This window comes from Ursus americanus, chromosome 11 (assembly GCF_024610735.1).
Source record: "Ursus americanus isolate L20-20 chromosome 11, mUrsAme1.1.p, whole genome shotgun sequence".
In the NCBI taxonomy this organism is placed as follows: domain Eukaryota; kingdom Metazoa; phylum Chordata; class Mammalia; order Carnivora; family Ursidae; genus Ursus; species Ursus americanus.
Genome location: NC_142137.1, coordinates 20,256,263 through 20,282,646, shown reverse-complemented (window position 1 = coordinate 20,282,646; position 26,384 = coordinate 20,256,263). Strand labels below are relative to the sequence as shown.

Below are 26,384 nucleotides of genomic sequence, written 5' to 3'. Positions count from 1 at the left end.
CTGATAGTACTTGTGAAAATGGCCACATGTGACTAATATAAAATGTGGTTTCTCTTTTGGAAGTACAATTGTAAGCAAAATTTGGGGTGATAGTGACTTGAAAAGTAGACCTCAAATATGGAAAGTTCTTGATCCAGCTAAGTAATATTTTGAGTCAGCTTATTTCTCAACCTGAACAATACCGAAAGAATATTATTTTATTGCCAACTCACTATACCCATTAAACTGCATTAGGATCTTTATTCTAATATCTTCAAACACAATATTCTCCCCTACATTCTCAAAATAAGGAACAAACAGAAGCAACCCACTTTCTGACAAATGATAGATACACCTTGATTTCTTGCTTGGCTGAGCTTCCTATTTCCAGCGCTTAGAGTAAACATAAAAATTCCCCTTTGCTAGCAAAGCTCCCTAAACTTGTTTTCCAATATAAACACAGTAATGTGTAAATGGAATTTGGTAAAGCTACAAAGTTAATATACCTCATTTTGAGGTTTTTAACAAGATAAAATAATATAGGGAATATAATTGATGACAGTAAATCCTTGCCATGTTTTACTTGTCATTCTGTCATTGATTTAGTTTAATTATTTTTTTAAAGAAACAGCAATTCAACAATAACTTATTACTTCTTTGGTACATCTTTTGATGCTCCTGGGGAAGCATTTCGATACAGATACTAGTTGAAGTCCTCCACGGGCTGAAATTTCATCTCCTTGAAAAATCTCAAGGACACATTGAGATCAAAGAACAAAAGTATCTTTCATCCTCCTGTGACATGAACAGCCATGTGCTTAGCTCTAATGAAGTGAACAGCCATTAGTTAGATAGATAGAGCTCACTTTTTGTCCAGACCCCAACCCAGCCTCAATCCATATGCTGGCAAGCGAGGAACCCTAAGAGCATTGAGCGTCAACGAGAGAAGCTGCCTCCAAGGAAGATATGTATTTTCGCAGGAGGACTCTAAGATTGATTAGAGCACTACTTAGGAAATTGTAAATATGTCTATTATAACACATACTATTGTACCTAAAAGTCAATCCTCAAATGCTTAAGGGACAGAGAGATAGCCATATGAGTGAAGAAGCACTTTAGACAAAAATATCTGAAAAACTGCAACATCCACAGTAGAGAACTTTTTGTGAGAATGCATGAAACATTCTGTCTAAAATTCACTACTTAAAATATTGGCAAATAAATCATTTTTTGGAAAAAAAAAAAAAACCATGCAGGATATGCCAAAAACCTCGTAGACCTGAATTCAGCCTTTTGATTTTCACTATGCCATCTCTGAGTATTGGTTCTTTTATATTCTTGCTCACAATGAGATTTTCTTTGTTTATTTAAACATATAGTCCATACTGACAGAAAGGGACTATTATGTTTAAATTTTTTTTTACAAGTTGCCAAAAACCCCACTTACCAGATAGAAAAGGTTGTATCTTACAAAAGAAGGAAGAAAGGAAGGAAGGAAAGAAAAAAGAAGCAAACAAAACATGATTATTATATAGTGAAGCCTCTTGATATGTCAGATGCCTAAGATCTGGGGCTCAAAATGAGCACGGGGGAGGCATAGAGACAGTTTCAAGTGGTACATAGTAATAGTGCATGCATGGGCACAAATAAAAAATAGAAATGCACCTATTCAGAATTTCCTCAATAAAAGAATTACGGTCTCTAAATGTCCCTAAATGTTAAATTTTGATCAAATAATTTTACATAAAATTATAATTTCATTAACATCCCTCCCAACAGATAGATTAAAAGCTCCTTAGGAAAATAAACTGTGATTATTATAAACAATACAAATCTCACCAAGTATTTCAGAGCTAACTTGCTGGGCTTGGTAAATTGAGTTGATTCCTTCCTTCCTTCCTTCCCTCCTCCTTCCTCCCTTATGCCTCTTCCATTCCTTTGCCGTTCTTCCTCTCTTTCTCATACTTTCCTCTTTTTGTTCTTCTTGCCTTCTCTTCTTGTGTCCTTTCATTCTTTTCCTTCCTTTCTCTTCCCTGCCCCCTTCCTTTCCTTGTCTTATCCTCCTCTCTTCCCTACCCTTCCTCCTTGCCTTCTTTTTTACCATCCCAAATTTCTTACTTGTAGGACGAAAGCCACATGTTATTATATATACTTGGTTCTAAACAGATACACAATTTATTGATTTGCTCATTTGATTGTCCTTTTCATTTTCTTTATAAGCTCGCAGTTTTAAGTATGTGCCAACATTTCCTTCTCCTATTTCAGAACATCCAGATAGTATAGAAATGATAAAACAAGTGAAGTCAGCATTATGTGAAATTCCTGGGGAGGCAAACTGATTGATAAATAGCTTTTCTTTAAAGGTTGCACATCAGGTTGTCTAATACTTGACATGCTTTAGTGAAATATGCTAAAATTACATTATCCATATACTGGCAATCTCCTCTCCATTCAGCCAAAAGTTTCTTTACTTTCAAATCAGGCTTCTGTATGCTTTAATCAATTACGAAGGTCAGAAGCAGGATTACCTTTGCTTTCTATAAATGTCTTGTTCTAAAACTCATTACAACAATATTTCCCAAACTGGATTTTCCCTCACAGACTTCTTTTTTTTGGTAAATGTACATCTATGTTTCATTTTTAAAGGATTCCTTGGTCAGATAAGCTTGAAGAATACTCCATAACAAATACATCTTTTATAAATTCACATTATACAGTCGCAAAACACAGGCTTCTATCTACCCATTAAAAAAAGGAAAAAAGTATCAAAAAATTGTTTAAATGATTAAATTATCTTTAAGGAAAGAATTTTCTCCTGCACATCTATTAATGTCCTCTTCAATTATTTTATTTTAACTTCAATTTGAGAAGTACTGCCTTAGAGAACAATAATTACTACTCTTTTTTAAAAGATTTTATTTTTTCATTTGAGAGAGAGAAAGAGCATGAATGGGGGTGGGAGGGGGAGAGGGAGAAGCAGACTCCCCACTAAGCAAGGAGCCCAACTTGGGGCTTGATCCCAGGACCTGGAGATCATGACCTGAGCCGAAGGCAGATGCTTAACCATCTGAGCCATCTGAGTCACCCAGGGGCCCCAATAATTACTACTCTTATTACATCAGTACTCTGTCAAAAATATGTTATTCCTTATTAGATCTTTCTGCTTGTCCCTGCTTAGAAATCTTCCTCCCTGTCTTTGAATTTACACATCATTACACCACAGCTCATTAAGTTGCATTTTCTTTTTTGTATGTTCTTTTTCATTTATTGCTAATATGCCTCATGAAACATCAGCTCATAAAAATTCACATCACACTGCTCACCTTAAAACATGTCTCTACACCTGACTTTCAAGTCTCTTTATAAGATCCCTTTGGGGATCAATAGTTATAAGAGTTATTTAAGTATATTTCTATATCAAATTGATTAAAAAAACAATTTTGGGGGGAAATACACAGTTTTCATCCTTCCTAATTGCACTCGAATCTTTCAAACATTTTGTTAAATGTTCTCAGGGGCTGGCTAAGTACTGCTGTTTTTCATAATGACCAACCCTTTCCAATTGCTAGAGGACTTCAGTTTCTTTTGTTTCATAATATAATTCATATAATATTATGTGCTATGAATGACACAGAATTAGGTAACATCTTAGTAGCTGTTCTCTTTAAGTCTGAGAATATATTTCTATGAATGAAGTAGATTACTCATAATTTTAGATTTCTCCTAGCTGGTCATTACTCCAAGATATTGTGTACTTTCTGTAATATGGTTATGTACATGTCTTGTGGGTATGAGACAATACTCGAATCACTAAGCATATATTATTTCAAGGACTTGACCCAAAGAACTTTAATCATTCCTGAATTACTCCTCTTCATTGAAAGAGTTTTATCTGATCAATGTTTCTAAGGCATATACCCCAAAACTCGAAGCCCTTTAAGTCTTGGCCTAATGCCAGGCTACTTGTCACTTATTGGTAATCAACTATCCTTATTCACCTCATTTTATCCACCATCTAGCACAGTGCCCATCACACAGCAAACATTCAACAACTGCTTTTTGAATGAAATATTGTATCAATTATAATATATCAATTATGATATAGCCAAAATAAGTCAGGGTAGAGCTTCTGATATTGGATATCTTCTCAGGCGCTTGTTAAATTTAGTAGAATGAGTACATAAACAGACTTATTTCGCACTTCTAGTATTGACCACCTAGAATAAGTTAGGGCAACAAATAAGTTTATAAATTCTTATGCAGTTCTTGCATTTAATCACCAGTCAGCAGTTTCCCTTGGTCAGTGCCTTAATAAGAAAAACACTGGTTAGCCCAAAATTGAGGATGTCTGCCGGAACCCTCAACTTCCATTCTTAAATTACAGTGCTGCTGGCAATGTTAAATTTTATGAAATGGCTTCCTGCTTCCTACGCTGAGATCAGTGCCAGGTGCCATAAATGCGCAATAAATTTCAGGTGCTTTTAGAGCTGTATCTCTTTTTACCATTCTTTCCATGATAAAATCTTCCAATAAAGATGGAACCAAATCACATTCTCTTAGAGCCTTTCTCTCAGCAGAAGATGGATTTTATTATCTCAAAGGACACTTTCCCTCCCATATTTGTTTTTAAGAAGTGCTAAGACAAATTTTACATTTACATTTTAGATTCAGTTTTATATTGCTGTATTTCCAGTTTTATGTTTTATTGAGTCAATAATGTTGTTATACAATACCACAGCATCATTGTTCATTTTCTCTTAGAACTTGTCTCTGTTTGTAACTAAAAAATAACTTCTGTGATTGCTTAATGCCCATTGACCCTAACAAGCTATAAATTCCATAAGGACAGGGGTTTTATCTGCTTATATCTGCTTTCTCTGCTTGGTATAACACCTGGAACAGAGTAAGGATACCATATTTGTTGAATGAACACATGCATAAATAAAAGAATGTATTAATTACTAAATAATTGGTCATTCATGTTTGCAGTGTTATCTTTAGTAATTTCTTTTGAACCCAAACTATGTCTAGATATTTAATCTATATCTGATAATTATAATAAATATCAAATGAAGCTTTCAATATATGTAGCAACTAAACACTTTCATGGGGCCCATTTCACACTTCCTGTTAGATGACACCTAAATTGGTTACTGTTTCCTTCTTTGCATTTTCTTTTGAAGGTATCCCATCAAAGCCTTCAAATTGATAGGACTATAAGGAGTCCATTAATGAGAATCACAGAAATAGAAGAAGAGTAATCTTATCTTGAAAACAAATTATCGACATTTTAATCACAGAATAGTAAATGACAGATAAAAGTGATCCATTCTCCATGATACCTTGTAATCTTTCCACACTGGAAACCTAGGAACATGGTTTCCTTGTTTAAAAATTTTCAGTGGTGCTCTAGAGCCATATAAAATCTCCATTCCTAAAGGTGTCATGCAATCCCTTTCTTCAATCTATCACAGACTTCTTTTCTGATTTTACCTCTTCTCCTTACACCTAACCTGCTAGCAATACACACTAGTTGTACCTCTCATAGCCTAGAGGGCCCCATTTCACACTTCTCCAACTTTCTGGTTGACCTCCCTCTCATTCAGACAAACTTCTGCTCATCCTTCTCTATATCTGCACACTTTTTCTTGACTACCACAGATACATACGGGATCCCTCTTTTTTGGTGCCACAGCACATTGCAGATACTCTAAAACAGCATTTGGTGCATCATATTCTAATGTTTTCCATACTTCTTTCCTTCCTAGATGATGCTATGAATGCCCTGGGGGCAAGGACCATGTCTGAATCATGTTTTGTTGTTGTTGTTGTTGTGTTTTTTCTTTACTATATGACACACACAAATATTACTTGGCACAGGTGCTAGATTCTAGACAAATAGTGATGAACATTGTCACGTGAGCCCTACTCTTCTAGAGTTTTCAGTGCAACAAAAAACGCACACATGGGATAACTTTTTACAAATATGAGGATCATTATAATAAAAAACACAATATTATAGAACCCTGTAACAGATGGAACTAAGTCTGCTGAGTAAGTACACAAAAGGGTTGCATTACTTTGAAAATAAGGGTTGGGAAAATAACTCTCTTTAGTTGCCTTTTGCCTACTTTTTTTTAAGATTTTATTTATTTATTCAACAGGATAGAGACAGCCAGCTAGAGAGGGAACACAAGCAGGGGGAGTGGGAGAGGAAGAAGCAGGCTCACAGCGGAGGAGCCTGATGTGGGGCTCAATCCCATCACGCCGGGATCACGCCCTGAGCTGAAGGCAGATGCTTAACCGCTGTGCCACCCAGGTGCCCCTTGCCTACTTTTATTTTCTTTCTATCACATTCTTGTTTTTGGAAGGTATATGTGGGAAAGAAAAATGATAGTGAAAGCATCCCACACCCACTTAGTTCTTTCTTCTAGAAATAGAAGATAGAACTAGGTAGAAGACATCAGGGACATGATGGAATGAAGCCAAAGATAAATGCATCATTAATGTAGAAATGAGAAAGGAAAAGCAAAAAACTGTAAGGCAGAGAGTATATGGATTTACAGAGCAAACACATATATAGATATCAAGGGGATGTACTACCAAGGATGTTGTGGATATAGTAAATTTTAAAGTTAAGTACTTAGATTCAAAATCAATAACTAGCTTAAGTTGGATAGAGGTTGTATTTTTTTCCTCTGTTGTAGACCTCAAAATGCAATGTCTTCATGACCTCCATAGAAAAGCAATGTAAATGTATTCTATTTGAAGGAATATTTGAGGAATCCTCAGGAGAATATTCAGTATTTAAGATCACAAAAGGAGATGCTTATATGAGACACACAAACTGTATCAATAAAAAATTCAAATTATACAGTATGAGTTTTAACCAGTTGCCTTTTATCCATATTCTGAATATACTCGAACTTATGTGAAAAGAATAAAAAGGGCAAACATCAGCATCTAATGAAAAAGTAAACTATTTTCACTGGATCTGACATCTTTCATATATATTAATTAAAAGTAGCTGGTGAAGTAGATTTGTAGTCACGTTTCTTCCCTGGGTATTAAATCATGAAATTCTGACACTAAGTATTAAAACAGAAATGGTTTTATCCTAGAAACCCTGCCTTCCTTACAATTTTTCATCTGCGTAGTAATCATTTGAATGTAGTAAGAATGGAAATGTCAGGAATATTTTCCTAACTTTGCTGTTTTCATTCCAAATGTAATATCAAACTATAATGAACAAATTTGCAAAAAAGTTGCACCATTTTTAAAAAAGTCATCATTGTAGTTAATCATCAAGAACCCCAAAACGGGGGGATGCCTGGGTGGCTCAGTCAGTTAAGCATCTGACTTCGTTTTGGCTCAGGTCATGATCTCATGAGTCGTGGGATCGAGCCCTGGGTCAGGCTCTACACTCAGCAGGGAGTCAGCTTGAAGATTCTCTCCCTCTGTCCCTCTTCCCACTCTTGCATGTGTTCTCCCTTTCTCTCTAAGATAAATAAATACATCTTTAAGATAAAAAAAAAACCCAAAATTGAGAGAGAGAGGATAACTTTTTGAAGACAGTAAGTACATATCCTTTAAGGCAGAGCTCAAGTCTGTTTTCAATTTGGCCTGACTGCTTTATCCTCACTGAAAACTGCCCACTGAGTCTCTGCATCATATAACAGACCACTTGTCCATGTTGTATATTTCCCATTTGGTGTTAAATTTGTTTTTTCACATTTGTCTCCTTAAGGAAGGGGATGATTCATATCTATATTTTGTGTTCATTATTTATAGAGCCAAACAGGTTGAAGAGTAATAAAATTTCTAATAGATTAACCAAATACTAAGGAAGAATAAATGTCTTCAGAGATAATCTCTGAATATATCTCGGGATTCAGTTCAGGAAATGTTTGGAGAAGGAAAAACTTCATTTTACTTATCTATATAATGCTCTACAGTTCAACTGCCTCATCTTTATCAATCACCTTCTTCCCCCAAAATGATGGTTAACTAACTACGGTATATTGATTAAGTGATGGTAAAACCCTAGCTCGATCCCATGAGCCATGAGATCATGACCTGATCCGAAGAGAGGAGTCACATGCTTAACCAACTGAGCCATCCAGGCACTCTGAAAAACATTTCTAATTGGTTAGGAATGGGTTGTATTAACAATCTGCCTTATCTACAATATATTCAATATGTCTGAATATATAAAGAAAAGAGGGCAAAAAGATAAGATACTAGTAACTTAATATCTAATTTAATAACTAATAACTTAAAAACCACAGATATGTAATTCTCTGTGGTACATGTGTTCTGAAGCAAATACTATAAATATAATAGGTTTAATCCTTATTACAACACAATTGTGTAGACATGATTCCCCCCGTCTACAGATAAGGATGCTGAGTCTCAGAAAGGCTCAGTAACTTCGGCCAAGACACCTGCAACACTCAGGTGAAAAGAGGAATTGTACATAAGTCTTCTGACTACAAAGGCCACACATTCTATTCAGTGTGCTAAGAAAATGCTTTTCACATGAGGGCCAGAAAATGCAAGGCAGTCATCTTTGGAATTTAGTATTTACACATGTTACCTCTGTGCTTTGACTTTTTCTTTTTCTAATAAGAGTGATTCATTGATCTTACTTAGTCCTACTAACCAAAGGATAACAATCTGGCATAGTCAATCTGGCTAACTAATCTATAATAGAGTTTGAACCCATGGCCTTGGACTAATTAGCATGACACTAAATGAATGAAATGATCTAATGTTTGCATAAAAAATCTATCAGAACTAACTCTGTTTTCATGAAAATTATCCATTTATGCATTGTTTGGGCACCATTTGGTCAGCCTTTACAATATTAATGAGGACTGCTCATGCTGGTGCTTATAAATCATCAAATTCCCTCTGGAAGCTTCCTAGATTCTAGCATGAGGAGTCTATTGATGATGTCTGTGGAGCAGGCGTAGTTTACTGAGACTCTCATCTGTTTTCAGTGACGTGAAATCAAGACTTTAACAATATGCCAGGAATATACAACTTCGACAAGCATACTTTGACTTTTTTTTGTTTAATTCAGGATCTGAAAATTATTAGATCTTGATTTAGCCTTGCAAAATCACTTCACCAACATTAAAATTATACTGCTTATGCAATGAAAAAATAGAACGCATTTTAATGGAAGGTTTGACCTGCAGAAAGATGAATAATTTGCATCAATTTTTGTGCATTATGTTCAACTAATGAAGACAAATGTATTCATTCATTTCAGTAAAGCTGAAGAACTGAAGGCCAGCAATTTTATGCATCTATAATGACGAATATTACAGTACTTATTATATGATGAATTGGGAATTCTAGAAATGGATGGTGAGCAAAACAGGGGAAAAAACATGCTTCTCATACTGATTTCTATTTTTATAAACACTGGCATCTGCCTTAAACAAACAACATGCCTTCCCTAGTATCAATTCTATATCTCTCGTGTCATCAAAGAACAAGAAATAAAGAAGCAGTGAGATCTCACGCATTTAACATTAGAATAGAGAAGTGAAGAAAGAAATTTCACATTGTTCATATGTCAAGGTGGTTTACTTCTACCATAAAGATTCAATGGTACAACCTATTGCAACATTTTCTGCTTTAGGCTAATTATGTATAACAGCATCATAAGGAGATAAGTGTTACTTGAGAATCTTTAATAGGACTACTGCTACTCTGTATTCCTTAACATAAAATATATTATAAAACAGCTTGTAAAGGTAACATTAAAATCCTATTATGAAATAAGAGTATATCCTAACATTTATAATTAAATAAACAAATATGACAGAAATAAAATGTATATAGTAATTTTGTGTGTGATAAAATTATCTTTAGGGGCTCCTGGGTGGCTCAGTTGGTTAAGCATCCGACTCCAGATTTAGGCTCAGGTCATGATCTCATGGGTGGCGGAATCCTGCATTGGGCTACATTGGGATACCTGCTCGGCAGGGAGTCTGCCTAAATATTCTCTCCCTCTGCCCCTCCCCACTCTCTCTCTCTAAAAAATAAATAAATAAATCTTTAAAAAAATGATCTTTAAATCTAACCTTAGTATTAAAAATCACGATAAACACATCCACTTTACATTAATCTCTACTTCATTTTTATATTTCTGTCTTATATTTTTCATGTATTACATATATGTCAGTAGGTTGTATGATTATATGACTAAGTTAATTTGCATTTTCTTTACAGAAATAATTATTCACTGACTGGAAGAAACTTACTATTGATTTAACCCAACAAGTAAAATGGGAACAAATGATATAATAGAAAATTTTAACATCAACAATAGGCACAGACATGAACACAATCCCTCCATTCCCTTCTCAGCTGACACATATTTCATGTATGTTATGAAAATCATGAGGAACTAACGAATGAAGCATGCCACTAGCTCATTGTTAAAAATGGAAATAGTTTTAATGATTCCCTTCAGTCACTTTACAATATTTCTACCAAATTGAACACAGCAAAGCAAAATAACCCCAACTGGCCATAATGGATTTTTTCCAGACTGCTGCTTTCCTACCAGCTCATGGACCACTGAGTCTGCCTAGTCCTTGAAGTGCAATGTGCACTCAACATTCGAAAGAGAGAAGCCAAGAAGGCTTTTAGTCTGGGCAGTAAGAAGGGAGGTAATGCAATAGAAAATGCCATTAAGGAGAAATGCTCCCTTTTCAGATAAATAGATTATCACCTACGGTGAATTAAAAGGCATGAGACTGCAACTGCTCACACATTTTAAATATTCCCTAATGTAAACTGCAGCGATTTCCTTTTATGCTTTACCCCATCTAGAGTTGTTGTTTTTTCTTTTTTTAAATTCTTTTGAATGAAATAGGAAGTTCAGTTAAGAGTAAGAACACCTACAACTTCAAAAATCTACCATACAGTAAATATCACGTTGAAATAACATTGCTGCAGTCAGGAAAACTGAGAGGGATAGAATGTCACCCCGAGCTTAATTAAACCAGCTTATGCTTATTTAGCATTTACCTTCACATCATTGTTGACTGCTCCAGTAAAGTATTTTTGTGTAAACAGACCTTCCCTAATTAAATAGCTTATATTGGAGTCATTCAGCGATTTCACAACACACTTTGGGCAGTTCTCATGACACTCAGAATGATGAATGGTGATGGCAGGCCCCTAGATGAGTCACACTGGAGGAGGCCTAGCAAGCTAACAAGAGACTGCACGGACTTTGGGTGGTAAAGGTGCATATATATATAATTTTTGAAATATTTCTGATTTCCCACGCCAAAGGAGACAAAAGTATTTTCTGTTTTAACCTCCTGCACTTAACCACATGTGCCTCTATGAGATTGTCTGACAGTCTGAACAACAAAAAAAGCAAAGGGACTTCCTCTCTTTAATTGCATTTACAGTATTAGTAAAGGTGAAATTTTCACTATGGATTATGGCTCCTCCAGAATATTAACTCGAAATCCTGGGGAATTTCTGGTACTGATCTGAATTTCCAGAACTTGAGCCCATATTGCTCTGCTGTGAATATATTTATCTCATTAACTCTTGCTGTAAAAAGAACAAGAGCCTCAAACAACATTTTTTTCACACCTGAATGCATTTTTTTTGGTTTGTGATTAAACAAAATTTTGAAATTAAGTAAATATGATGTACTACAAATAATCTTCAATATGCTTGAACAATGATGACATAAAAGGCAAATGCTAATTAACTAGTTAAAAATGCAGCTTATGATATTGGTTGAAAGTTTACGGGAAGTCAGAATCTCATTCAAGTACTAGAGTTACACATCCTTGTGTTTATTAATGACTAAATAAATATAAATAATTCATGAAGCCGTATTTCTAGTAGAGGTAATAACAGCAAATCATAAATTACTGCCTGGAATCTTTTCCTCAGAAGTAAAGTATTTAAGGGAGTGAAGTATGAGATGCCTCTTTCTAGATCATACTTCTCTGATGAAGTTATATAAGCGAGTTAAGACTCACTCATCATGTAGTCTCAAAATTATTTTAATTTCATGCCATGTTATGAATGAATAAAATATAATTTGCTAAAGAACTTAACATTATCATGTCAAAGAGAAGAAAAGTTATCTGAATAAGAAAAACAAACTACATATTGCAATACCTGCAGGTGAGTGATTTGACTATTATTCCTTTACATTCTTGTTTTCAAATCTACCTCATTCAGAATTAGGATAAAAATAAAATATATACTCCATGCATTAAATAGCCTTTAATGATAATGAAAATTTAATAAATTTAAATTAATATTTGCCAGTGAAAATAAAGGAGAATGTGCTAAAATCTTCTTGGTCTGTCGTTTTGCTGTGTCATAGTATTTTTCAGATTTTTTGAATTTTTATTCCTATGTACTGATAATTTTACATTCAAATTCCAAGAATGTCCTTATAAGAGTTAGAAATTTATCATGTGCTATTGCCTAATTTAAAAAAATTATTTCAATGAAAACATTAATATACTATTATACCCCACTAATCTACACACTACAGAAAATGATTCCACTTAGATATAATACAACATGATATCTCATGCATTGCCCTTGCCAATATCAATATTTTCCACAATAACTCAGCTTTCTTCAGAAGGACAAGAGTTGATCTGATCAGCTAAGCTGAACAGATAAAAGAAAAAAAATCAACATCCTAAGGCTTATAGTTTTATTTGTTTTGTTCTTTCATCTTATCTATAAGATAAGCTTAAAATTAGAGGAAATAGAAATTCTAAGTGCTATGCCTGGTATTTTCCTCAATTTAAAAAGTTACATTAAATATATAGCTCATATATCTATTAATATTTTGAATTGTTTTATATTTTATTTATAAGTCTCTACTAAAGAGTGTCAGGGGGGCGCCTGGGTGGCACAGCGGTTAAGCGTCTACCTTCGGCTCAGGGCGTGATCCCGGCGTTATGGGATCGAGCCCCACATCAGGCTCCTCCGCTATGAGCCTGCTTCTTCCTCTCCCACTCCCCCTGCTTGTGTTCCCTCTCTCTCTGGCTGTCTCTATCTCTGTCGAATAAATAAATAAAATCTTTAAAAAATAAAAATAAAGAGTGTCAGGGGTAGGGAGGGATTGAAATTTTTTTTGTATGTTTCAATAAACTATAACAGAGAGCTTCCTTAGAACTGATTCAACTATTATCTTTCTTTTTTAAATAGTTTTCAAACCTGAAATAACCTAGTGGGTTTTGAGATTTGTATAATATACCATTTTGATTTATTTTTAGTAAGCATTTCCTCAAAATGAGAGTATGATCAGAACATTTCTGGTACACTAGTACATTGTATTTACAAAACAAACAAGAGAAAACAAAACCCCTCAAGTTTAAGGTTTTATATTAAGTAGAAATCAAAATTATTAAGAAATTTTGAAATTATGAGTGCTATTATGTGACTATTATTAAAACACCTGTGCTAAAGCTTCTGCACAGTGAAGGAAACATTCAACAAAATTAAAAGGCAACCTACAGAATGGGAGAAAATATTTTCAAATGACATATCTGATAAAGGGTGAGTATCCAAAATCTGTAAAGACATTCTCTAACTCAACAACCAAAAACCAAATAATCCTGCTAAGAAATGGGCAGAAGACGTGAATAGATATTTTTTCCAAAAAGACATATAAATGACCAACAGACTCATGAAAAGATGTTCAACATCACTCACCATTAGGGAAACACAAATCAAAATTACAATGAGATATCACGTCAAACCTATCAGAATGGCTAAAATCAGCAACGCAAGAAACAACAGGTGTTGACAGGATGTAGAGAAAGGGGAACCTTCTTACACTGTTGGTGGGAATGCAAACTGGTGCAGCCACTGTGGAAAAGAGTATGGAGGTTCCTCAAAAAGTTAAAAATAGAACTACCCTATGATCCATCAATTGCATTACTAAGTATTTACCCAAAGAATATAAAAATACTGATTTGAAGGGACACATGGACCCCGATGTTTTTAGCAGCATCATCAACAATAGCCAAATTGAGGAAAGAGCCCAAACATTGATCGATTGATGAATGGATAAAGAAGAGGTGGTATATATATATATATATATATATATATATATATATATATATATATATATATAATGGAAAATTACTCAGCCATCAAAAAGAACGAAATTTTGCCGTTTGCAATGACAGATGGAATTAGAGTATAATATGCTAAGCAAAACAAGTCAGTTAGAGAAAGAAATATATGAATTCACTCATATGTGGAATTTAAGAAACAAAACAGATGAGCATAGGAGAAGGGGGACAAACAAAGAGAGGGAAGCAAACCATAAGAGAGTCTTAACTATAGAGAAAAACCTGAGGGTGGATGGAGAGGAGATGGGCGGGGGATCAGGTAGATGGATGATGGGCCTTAAGGAGGGCACTTGTGATGAGCACTGGGTATCATATGTATGTGATGAATCACTAAATTCAATTCCTGAAACCAATATTACACTATATGTTAACTAACTAGAATTTAAATAAAAACTTGTAACAGAAAAATAATAATAAAATAAAATACCTGTGCTATACTGCAAAGTTCTCACACATCCTCCTCGAATCTTACTCCTCATTACCCTGGATTACTCAAGCTTGTTTAATGAGGTCATCACATTTAATAATGTAAGATGCCATATTTATTATTAGCTCTAAAAGTTATGTGTTTTCTCTGTTTATAAATCTTACTGCACCATCGTATTTTCAGATGTAGAATTCATGTACTCAACAAATATAGAGGATCCACAGAACATAGGTGCTGTTGTGTATGCTTCCAAAAATGAAGAAACAAAGATCCATGCCCTCATCCAGCTAATGTAAACTGGCAAAAGATGGTAAGGACATACGAGAATCTCACTCCTTTCAGAGACAAAACTGAAAAAAAAATGCATTTATTTGTTCCAGCTCTTTCCAGATGAAACTATAAGGCAATGGGAGACTAACAAGTCACTGCTCCCACCCCTCATAAGTGCGGAGTTTGCTCAATTTTTAAAATTTGTTCTAAGACATTAGCTAACTGTATTTCTCCATGTAGTTCCTAGCCCAATTTAGAACAAACTCTCAGAGTTTGCCAAGCACATTCAGAAAAATTGTTGTAAGTTTAAATTAAATAGACCTTAGGTTTTCCTATAACCTTCTAATTTTAGTAATTAAAAAAAAAAGAAATCTAGAAGTCATAACTTTCATGTGACTTGTCCAAGATTACAATGAATGACAAGGCTAAATCTAGAATATCATTGTGCATAATACTACACGACGACAGTTTCTCTTTTTTAATCGAAGTATAATAGACATACAATATCCTATTAGCATTAGATGTACATCATAGTGATTCAATATTTTTATACATTATAAAATGATCTCCATGTTAAGTCTAGTTATCATCTGTCACCATACAAAGATATTACAATTATTGACCAGATTCCCTATGCTGTACATTACATCTTCGGGACATTTATTTTATTATTGTAAGTATTTCTTAATTCCCTTCACCTAGTCCACCTGCCCTTCTACCCCTCTCTCCTGTGGTAAGCAGCAGTTTGTTTCCTGTATCTATGAGTCTATTTCTGTTTTGTTTTCCTTCTTCATTTTGTTTTTTAGATTCTACATATAAGTGAAATCACACAGTATTTGTCTTACTCTGTCTGACTTACTTCACTTAGCATAATACCCTCTAGGGAATTGCAAGGTCGTTGCAAATGATGATACTTTCTAATAGCACATTATCAGTCTATCGTCTAAAATATAAATTTGGTTATACTCCAACTCATAAATGAGTAAAGTATACTTGAAAAAATGACAAAGAAGACACTCCTCACAAATTCCAAATAAATGGTACATGAACTCATGAAGTTTCTGAGTTCATTATGCAATTCTTACTGAGGGAAAGAATCATGCCAGACCTAACCACGGCAAATGCCACAGTTTGAGCACTCCATCAACAAAAAACTTTGCTCCTCAAGTAGTAATTATGAATTCAACAATTAATAAATATTTATCATATATTAAAGTTAATTATAAAACTTCTGAATTAATACATACATTGGCATAACAACAGCAAGGCTTTGTTTGGGAGGTTTTTCCCTGGTTCAGGCAATAAAGGGGCTCATTTTGTGTGTAGAATTTAAAAACAGCAATAACATCAACTATTACAACTATCAGCAAGTCAAACATGTCAAAAATAAAATAGTCCACCTCAAAAATATCTTCTGTGCATCTAATTTAATAACCCACTTATTAAACATTTAATAACCCAACTTTTATTAAACTTTGAATTAACATACATTTCATTTCTTATTCTTTAATAAACATTGTATTCTACTTGGAAACTAATTTGGAGAATTTCCATTATATAATTTACCCTCCCCCCACAACTAATGTGATCTCAGCTACACTTGCATAACTGGGAGTAAGAATTCAGGGTTTTTTGTCTGCTTGTTTTCACTTCTACAGTGACTGTGAATTATTATTTGGGTCTACTATATAAATACAGCAATATGTCAGGGCGCCTGGGTGGTTCAGATGGTTAAGCATCTGCCTTCAGCTCAGGTCCTGATCCCAGGGTCCTGGGATTGAGCCCTGCATCTGGCTCCCTGCTCAGTGGGGAGCCTTCTTCTCCCTCTCCCTCTCCCCCCCATCCCCCTGCTCTTGCACGCTCTCTCTCTCTAATAAAGAAATGAAATCTAAAAGAAAAAAAATCACCACAAATTTAGTGGCTTCACAAACACAAATGAATTATCTAATAGTTCTGAATGTCAGAAGTTCTAAAAGTGATATGTCTGCAAGGCTGCATTCCTTCATCGACCTCAAGGAAAGAATTTTTTCCCTGCATTCTAAACTAACTCCTAAAGGTCATTTGTGTTCCTTGGCTTGTGGTCCTTTCTTCCACGTTCAGTTCAGTAGGTAGCATTCTCAAATCTCTCTCAGTCTCTTTCTCCTTTCAACTCCCCAACACCATGGTCTGAATGTTTGTGACCACCCAAATTCCTATACTGAAACCTAATACTCAGTATGACGGTATTTGGAGGTGGGGCCCTTGGGAGGTGATTAGTCATTAGATGGCACCCTCATGAATGAAATTCGTGCTTTTATAAAAGGGACTCCAGAGAGATCCCTGACCATTCTGCCATGTGAAGACACAGTGAGAAGACAGCTGTCTATTTAACAGGAAGCAGGTCTCACCAGACAGGGAGTCGGCTGGCACTTAGATCATGGACGTCCAGTTTACAGGAGTGTGAAAAATAAATCTCTGCTGTTTACGTGCCACCCCATCTCTGGTATTTTGTTATAGGTACCCGAATGGATTAAGACACTCTTCCTTTCACTTCTTTCATCATCCTGCCTCATTGACTGTGGCTCTAACCCTTGTTCCTCCTTCTTACAAGGACCCACCTAGTTAATCCGGGATAATCTCCCCATCTCAAGATACTTAATTACATTTGCAAAGTCCCTTTTGTAATATAAGGTAACACATTCACATATTTTGGGGATTAGGCTGTGGACATTTGGGGGGAGCCATTATTATGCCCACCACATGTACACGGGTACTGTAACGTTATGTATGAATACACTTGTCATATGAATATATATACATATTCATATATATTATACACATATGTGAAGTTCAATAAATCAAAATTTTCATTGTTTGTCTCTTCTGGCAATTATTATCCTTTTTCTCTTTACTTCTTTTTTTTCATCCTTTATTTCATTTCATGATTATTATTGAAAATAATTTTGTCATATGAAAGAGAAAGGATGTTAAAAATAAGTAATCCCGGTGTCAAATATTCTAGGTATGTTATTAGTGAACAGTCAGCTATTTCTCTAAAATAAAACAGTAAAACATATATCCGCAGAAACCAATGAACCATTTGTGGCTCACTCTTTTAATTCACTCTCTAAGTCAAATACTGTACTCAAAAGCCACAAATCTGAAAAAAACAAAATGCAGAAACTTTTATTCATAAAATATTTTTTAAATATAGAATTGAGACGGTCTTTTACATTAATGTTGTGGGTTTTTTCAACACTGATATAGTAGAAATGGCTACTGACCATTTTGGTAGAAATCAATTTTTCTTTTGTTACTTACCTATTTAGAAGCAGATGTCCAAATTGCTTCCTGATTTTATACGGTAACAGGACATAACAAGATAGATTTGTTAAAAACAGAATTCCTTATGGCATGTGGAGGCACTGGTTTTCCTCCTTCTCACAGCAACTAAGATTAATGAACAAAGAACCAGTGACTGACATAAAACCTACCCATGGGGGTGCCAACGCCATAACCTTTGGAGTCTATAAGGCCGCCAATCTGTGTCAGGTTACAATTCCGCTGGGTAACAAACTCAATGGTTGTTGACTCCATTAGGAAAGCATAATCAGAGGTGAGGACCCTCTGGATTCCTTCTTCATTACTTTTGACGAGTACTGACTGCCTCCTGCTACTCATAAAGGCCCACATTTTGTCATACGTAGATATTTTTGATTTCTAGGAAAAAATAAAATAGGTAAGAAAGATATTCCTTAGTTTCCATGTGTTCCTACAATATTTAGATGGAATTGACTGTATTTCATTTACTCATACTAACTTATAATTGTCTTACTAATAATAGTAATATCTACACAAAGAAATAAAAATCTGTATAAAAAAAGTGTCTCGTAGCAATTCCTCATCTCATATTTCCAGGTATAACACTGACTTATTTAACAAACATATCAAAAATAACATAATGTTCAAAAACGCATAGCTAGTAAATCATAGAATGGAATATAAAGAGAAAATAACAAGATTAATAGGAGGAACTTCTGTGCCTATATCTCACATGAGTATCTCATCTGTATGATTTTATCTTTCAACATAACTATAACATCGGATTTGGAAGACACTGGACACCAACTGACACTGCAAAACCTTGAGTTTTTGTTTGCTTGTTTTTGTTTTTCCCAGTATGGCTAACTAAAAGACTGATGTCAGATTATCCTCCGGGTATACACAAAGATAGAGGATGAACAAATAATGGAATTTGTTACAAATAAAAATTTCCACTGGGACACAATCTGGACACCACAGAACCTCTTTTAGCCTGCCTCAGGACAATAGGAAGCCTATCATTCAGATCTACTAACTAACTAAAGATTCCTGGACCAATAAAATTGAATAGTTTTTATGTCCACCTGAAGTTCTCAGTAAGGCTTCACTAGGATTTCATTAGTGAAAGAAAGAAATGGGTTTTGTTCAGAAGGCACTGGTAAAAACATAACCACGGAAAAGTTTAGCATCTGCTTATGAAAAGCTCATCTGTAAACCCTTACCCTAGTTAAATTCTTATGCAAATACAAAAAAATAATACTGAAGCTATAAGCATTCGGAGGATAGTCACTATATTGGTTGCACGGGCAGAAAAAGTTAAAACTGTTTTCAAATGAATAGATGTGCAATCTTTTTACAGCTTAACCATGTATTTAGTCCTACACGTACCAGGTCATAAATGAGATATTACCACTCCTTCCACTGAAAGGCAGGTGCACAATAGTATTAAAAAAATTCAGACATTATTTCAATGATGATAGAAGAAAAACCTTACATTTACTGGAGGAAAAAAAACTAAACATACAATGAGTGCTTTCTAAAAACAAGTATAGCATTAGGGATAAGAGAGGGTAGAAATGCAAACCTTTGCTCTGCAGTGAACCACTAAAGCATGCTAAAAGGCCAGCGGCTCAAAGTTTGAAAGACAGCAGCTAGAACATCGAGAGTAAGATTGATACGATTACAAATGTGAAAAGCTATGGTGGCATGCCAATTATTTTAAAGTGAAATAATCATATGCTGGAAATAAAAAAGAAAAATGAAAGGACTATTTTAGGTTATGATGAAACTCTTATTGGAATAGTTAAGACCAATAGTGAGATTTTGCATAGACTCATTTGACTTTCCAAATCAGTAACGTAATAAGGATAGCCAGAATAAAGTTGCTTCCTTTCAAAGGTAAAGAACTTATTTCCCAAGGCTTTGCATTAAGAGAGGCCTAAGTACAAAATAAAATCAAAATTAAATCTCACCTGCAGGTTAAGGAGCTTTCACATAAAAAAATTATATTGGAAATAGTTTTTGATTTAGTAAATCTGTGGCTGATAATAGATAGATATACAATCCCATAAATAATAATTCATGTATGTCATCAAAACTGCACACTCATCAGTTGACAATTTAAAATGTAACTCTTTTTTTTTAGGATTTTTTTAAATAATTTTTTTTATTATATTATGTTAGTACATGATTCATTACTTGCGTATAACACCCAGTGCACCATGCAATACGTGCCCTCCTTACTACCCATCACCAGCCTATCTCATTCCACCACCACCACCCTGCCCTGAAGCCCTCAGTTTGTTTCCCAGTAGAGAGCGATAGTGTAATAACATAACATGGGCATACTCTCCGAGGCCAAAACCAAGCAGGGAGATAAGAGAGTGTACAAAAAGTTATTTTTAACTTTGCATTGGCCATAAATTGCCTAAAATCTCTCCTTTGTTTCAGTTATAAAAACATTAACAATCGATGTTTTATTGCTTTAGTTACATGATTTCCAATTTCTGGTAACACATTTCATTCATTGATAAAAGTTGGTTTAAATAAAACTTGAACACTAGTATTTTTGTCTCAAAGAGGGGGGAACAGAATATTTACAATGGCACTAATCATTTAAATATGTCTATATATACATAAAATGATACATAATTATGTCTTTCTCTTTTTATAATATTTTGTTATATGAATTTCATAATATTATGTATTATAAAAATTTTGTATTAGTAGTAGTTTCTAATTTAAAGACTGTCACAAGAAATTTAAAAAAGAGAATTACATTTTTAACAGTATAATAACATATCCATTATTAATATGTTGCTGTGTAAACAGATTAAACTTTTTTAACAACTGAAAACCAAGAAATTAAAAACTAATTCTAATCTATCCTTTACAGATGTATAGTTTAATTTTAAATTAATGTGAAAGTAGAATTATTTTACATTTGAAATATCTAATCTACAACTTTATTGATGAAATAAAGATTTTACAAAATGTATTTTCATATAAAATTCTTTGAATGCTTTCCTGCATGGGTATTTTATTTCTAAGAGTACTTCCTAGAATTACTATTGATATTCATTTTGAAACTAATCATTTCCAATCTTCCATTGCTGCACAAGTATCTCCTACTGATTTACTTCTGATTTTTCAGAAATCTATTGCCCATGATTTTTGTACAGCTTCACTCATCTTTCCTACCTGCAGAAGATATAAATATTTCTATTATTTTTAAAACTGTAGAATAGGTTTAGATAGAAAAGTCACCCAAATTGTTTTGTTTCTCTTAATAAAAATAAAAAACCCAAATAAGAAATATTTCAATTTAGAAATATTGACTCTCTGCTGGTCACACCTAATCTATGTGGCTTGTTTGCTTGATTTGTTGTCATTCTTTGACCTCAGTTTCCGATTTAGCACAGTATCTTCTTTGTACCTCCCATTTATGGCTATAAAGAGATATCATTGAAAAATTTCACTGCCTCTGTGGGCTCTGTGTGTGTGGTGGTGGGGAGATGCCATTCAATTCTTACCCATTTCTACAGAAAGTTGAAAAGGCTGAATAATCTTTATCATCTTCTGGCAATCCTATTACATCTATTTTATTTAGTAGTGAAAAGAATCCAGTGCATCAGATTTAAAAACAAAAGGTCTGCACGACAAGAATTTCACCGAAACCCTCAAATTCAAAGAAGCTAAGACAACTTACAAAGTATTTGAACAAAGGATCTGAACAAACTCATAGCCTGAATATGAAACTTAGGATGCTTTTTTTCTCTATAATCCTGACCATTCAGAAATAATTGATTACCTATTACTTAAGTAATATATAGATCTGAATAATGTTGGCTGAGTCAGAAGTAATGATCACTAGCTGTAAATCTCTTACTAATGGAATCTATGTTCTTATGCAAGCCATTTAATACCTTTGAATTTCAGTTTGCTTAACAGTCAAATATCTTTGCCAACTTCCCAGTATTTTTGTGAGGATCAAATAAGATGCTACGTGTAAGCACACTTTGCAATAGTGAGATATTTTTATAATTCCAATCATTTTTTTAAAAGAGAACCTACCACCAAATGCTTATATGTTAATTTTCTTAAAAAAAAAAAAGACCAAGAACTGTGGCAGAGTTGGCAAGTTGAATACCATCTTTGAGTATGCGTTCTCTCCCATGGTATGAGACCACAAGGTGAAACAGAATGGGACAATGTACAACAGAAACAAAATTTGGGAAGCTGGAAGGCAGATAGGTGAATTGTAACTCAGTTAAGTAAACTTCAGAACCCTCTCCTGCCCACAAAATTTTCAGAGATTGGCATTTCTATATCCCCCTCAAAGCCAAAGGGTCAAGGATCTAACAAAAGTAAAATTTATTGAAAGAATGTCTTTTGAAAAGTTAGATCCTTGATGCTCTTTCTTTCTCTGAGCAGCAGAGTGAGTGCTCCATCCTACCCAAGCAGAAGATTAGAGGTTTTATTCTCTGGATATGAAACAAGAGCGCACTGGACACAGGTGAGCCAGGGAAGGCCATATTGAAACCCGAAGAACTGAGTGGGAGTCTATAATCAATGTCGAGGCCAGTCAGCCCTGTTTCTGTCCTGCTCCTTAGAATCCCTTCAGGAGAGACAACGGAAGGTTTTTTTCAAGCAAAACTGAACTGCACCAGACAGATGATGATGAGTACTTAACACAGATAAAGTTCAGCATGTGTGAGACATTATTCTAAATTATTTATAAATATTAAATCATATTAATTTTACAAGATTTCTATTCGGTGACAAGTATCTTTTCTGCCATGTACAGATGAGGAAACCAAAACACAGAAAGGTTAATAATTTGCCCAAATTCATGTGGCAAAACCAGGAATCAAACATGGACAGATTAGGTACCTAATTTATTCTTAATCATTATACTACATCAATTCTATGTAAAGACACATATCATGGATTCGCAACAAAACTGATCCAACACACCACCCTATAGCAAAGCTCACAGTGTTTCAGCCTTGAGCAAGCGCCCAGTGCTTCCAGGGAGCCTTTTAGAGTCTGTTATGTATCATCAAACAGCTGAAGATAACCAGATATTTGAAGGGAGCCTCTACCATGAAATATAAAGAAAAAAGCAAAATGGCATAAATGTCTTCAGAGAGGTAAAAGATACTGCGTAATGAAGACAATTAATTAACTAATTAATTAACTCTGTTGAAAGAAAACAGCTATCAAAAATGAAAGCCTCAAGTGAAATTTTAGAAAACAAAGTTTAAAGAAGTCTCCAGAAAAGTAGGGGGAAAAAAAGTTAAAAAGACGGAAAAGAAAAGAATGCCCTGAGGAAGAATCATGAACTGATCTTTAAAGGCTGAGTCCTGGGAAACAAACTGAGGGCTTTGGGGGGGGGGGTGTTGATAGAATGGGATAGGCTGGTGATGGGTAGTAAGGAGGGCACGTATTGCATGGTGCGCTGGGTGTTATACCCAAGTAATGAATCATGAACTTTACATCAAAAACCAGGGATGTACTGTAAGGTCACTAACATAATATAATAAAAAATATTATTATTAAAAAAATAAATAAAGGCTGAGTCCATGTCAACTACATAATGAGAGGTGAAGAACTTTCTAGACAGGGGAAAAAGCAGTTAAGAGATGCCATCTTGGACATGAATTTGTTGGGTTGACATAATTGAAGGAAGTACACTTTGGCTGGGGCACATAGAGTCAAAGAAGATGAAAGAGAAATAGGTAAGGGGTGACCAAGGTGACCTTGCTATTTCTCTCAGCTTTCTCAACGTTAGCTTCTTCCTGTGTCCAGGCCCCTGACCTCACTTTTACCCTGGCCTTTCCAGAAACCAGATGATCTAACCACTGAGGTCCCTCCTCTCCTTTTCCTTAGGTTATTCAGTTTAGAAATTACATAATTGTCAATTCTTTTCTTGCATCTTTCAGATGCAAATCTTTTTACAAGCCTCTCATCAGCTTTGCAGTCCAGGACCATCTTTCTCAAGGACCCAGGAGCCATCCTTCAAATATAATCATCAAAGAAGAGAAGCACCTCTACCATCCAGCCTCTCTGGGAAGAAAAGAGCTTAATTTATGTGGGCACTTTAAGTTATAAAACTACCTCCTGTCATGAAGGCACTAAAAGTTTATTTTTCCTTTGGGTAAGACCAATTAACAAATACAGATGGCTATGGTGCCCCACCACAGCTCCGAGGAACACACGGCAGCAATCTAGGTGGGAAACAGTGCTTGCACTAGGGAAGTGGTGTTGGAGATAAGGAGAAAACTAAGACTTCAAGGTGTGTGTGTGTGTGTGTGTGTGTTATGGCTAAGGCTTGGTCATTATTAAACTATAGGACGTAAGAAGAGGTTTAGATCGAATGACTCATTCGTTTCTGCTTTAAACTGAGAAAGAAAAAAAAACCCACCAAAACAAGGTTCAGGGAAAAGGTTATATCTAGTAGGTTGGAGGTACCTAAGAAACATCTAAATAGGTCTGTTATGTGAAGTTAGATACCAAAGTCTGAAGTACAGGGGAAAGGTAAGGGCTAAAGATATAGATTCTGGAGTCCTCTTGGATATACAAGACAAAGAAGTGGATAGATGAGGAAAGAAGATCAAAGAAGAACCCCAGGATCAAACTTAATGCAATTTTGAATTTCAGTGGCTGGCAGAGAAAAACTGAGCCTGCAAACGAGACACACAAAAAAGTGAACAAAGATTAAGAAAAAAAATATGGAAATGGTGGTGCTGCAGAAGTCAAGGCAAGAAGATGTTTAGTAAACAAAAGCTCACCTGTAGTGATTTGCCAAAAAAAAAAAGTATACAATGAGAACTGAACGTACTTTGGCAAGAGAGAGTTCCTTAGTTATTTTAGGAAGAACTAATTTAGTGGAGTGAAGTACGTAGAAGTCACAAAGAAGTGGATTAAGGAAGGATTTGGAGAAAGTTAAATGGAGCCAGTAAGTGCCAAAAAAGATACATATATATATCAATAAGTAGGACTCTGAAGAATAGGAGATCCATGGCAGTAGATAGAAGAACATTTTGGTTTAAGTAAGATTTTCCAGGATGAAAGAGATTGAAGTGTGTTTATATGCCAGTGGGGAGGTTTCAGGAGAAAAGAGAGGTTTAAAAAGCCAGAGAAAGAAAGACAATTACTAATGCAAAATTTCTAATAAGATGAATCTCAAGTAGAATGGATTTAAAACACTGCAATTAGCTTGACCTTTGATTTCAAAATATTTATATTAAACACATGTGGAATTATATTAATACTCTAAGATGTATTGTGTAAGGAGAAAACAAGAAGCCTCGGCTAGATTTATTTTTAATAAGATAGAAAGGTGTCGAACATTTTCAAAGTAAAATAGACTATAGGATCTTTGAGGTTAAAATCAACAGGTAGAAGCTGTACAAATTAAAGACTGGCAATAAAAACACATTTAAAGTCAGTAAGCAAGTAATTAAAACTGAAATTAACAATCAAATATTTGTATACTGAGTGTGAAAGTTGTATGTAAACTTACTTAGAAGAAAGGACATATCCAGGTGCAATGTGAACTAAAGATTGGAGGTGAAAGATGGGACATGTTGAAAGAACCTCATATACTATGTTCTGCTTAATCTGCTGTGTTTAAGATTGGTTTCATTCAATGAAGTCGCTACTGACCATCATCAAGGGACAAGACAAAATCATGAATGGGAACTAAGCTGCCAAACTAAAATGTACAGTCTTTGAAGGTTTTCTGGGTTTGGTATTACAGAGAGGTAAGGACCTACATAGAACATTAGGAAAGACTCAGGAATTGGGACATAGCCCTGTGCATCACTGCTGCCAACCTGATTAGGAAAGACTTTCCAGGGGCGCCTGGGTGGCTCAGTCGTTAGGGGTCTGCCTTCGGCTCAGGGCGTGGTCCCGGGGTCCTGGGATCAAGCCCCACATCAGTCTCCTCTGCTGGGAGCCTGCTTCTTTCTCTCCCACTCCCCTGCTGTGTTCCCTCTCTCGCTGGCTGTCTCTCTCTCTCAAATAAATAAATAAAATCTTTAAAAAAAAAAAAAGGAAAGACTTTCCAGAAGAATGTACTGTTTAAGAGGAATATGAAAAATGAAAGTCAGGTAATGAGCTAAGCATGAAATAATACAATTCTCTGTAAGAAAAGCGTTGAGATAATGACGAGTTAGAGCACAATGGAGAAGCTGTTCAGGTAAAGGTTAGCCAAATAAAACAAATATTCAATTAGTGGAGAAAGA

The 26,384-nt window shown here is 34.9% G+C and overlaps 1 protein-coding gene across 3 annotated transcripts in view; it reads right to left on the bottom strand.

Moving 5' to 3' along the window:
• Positions 1 to 26,384, bottom strand: part of GRIK2 (glutamate ionotropic receptor kainate type subunit 2) — a 642,399-nt gene that overhangs the window by 16,416 nt on the left and 599,599 nt on the right. For all 3 annotated transcript variants that reach the window (XM_045806988.2, XM_087865344.1, XM_045806989.2), the window contains exon 15: positions 18,306 to 18,531. In XM_045806988.2, coding sequence (XP_045662944.1) covers positions 18,306 to 18,531 — 226 coding nt within the window. The remainder of the gene's footprint in view (positions 1 to 18,305; positions 18,532 to 26,384) is intronic.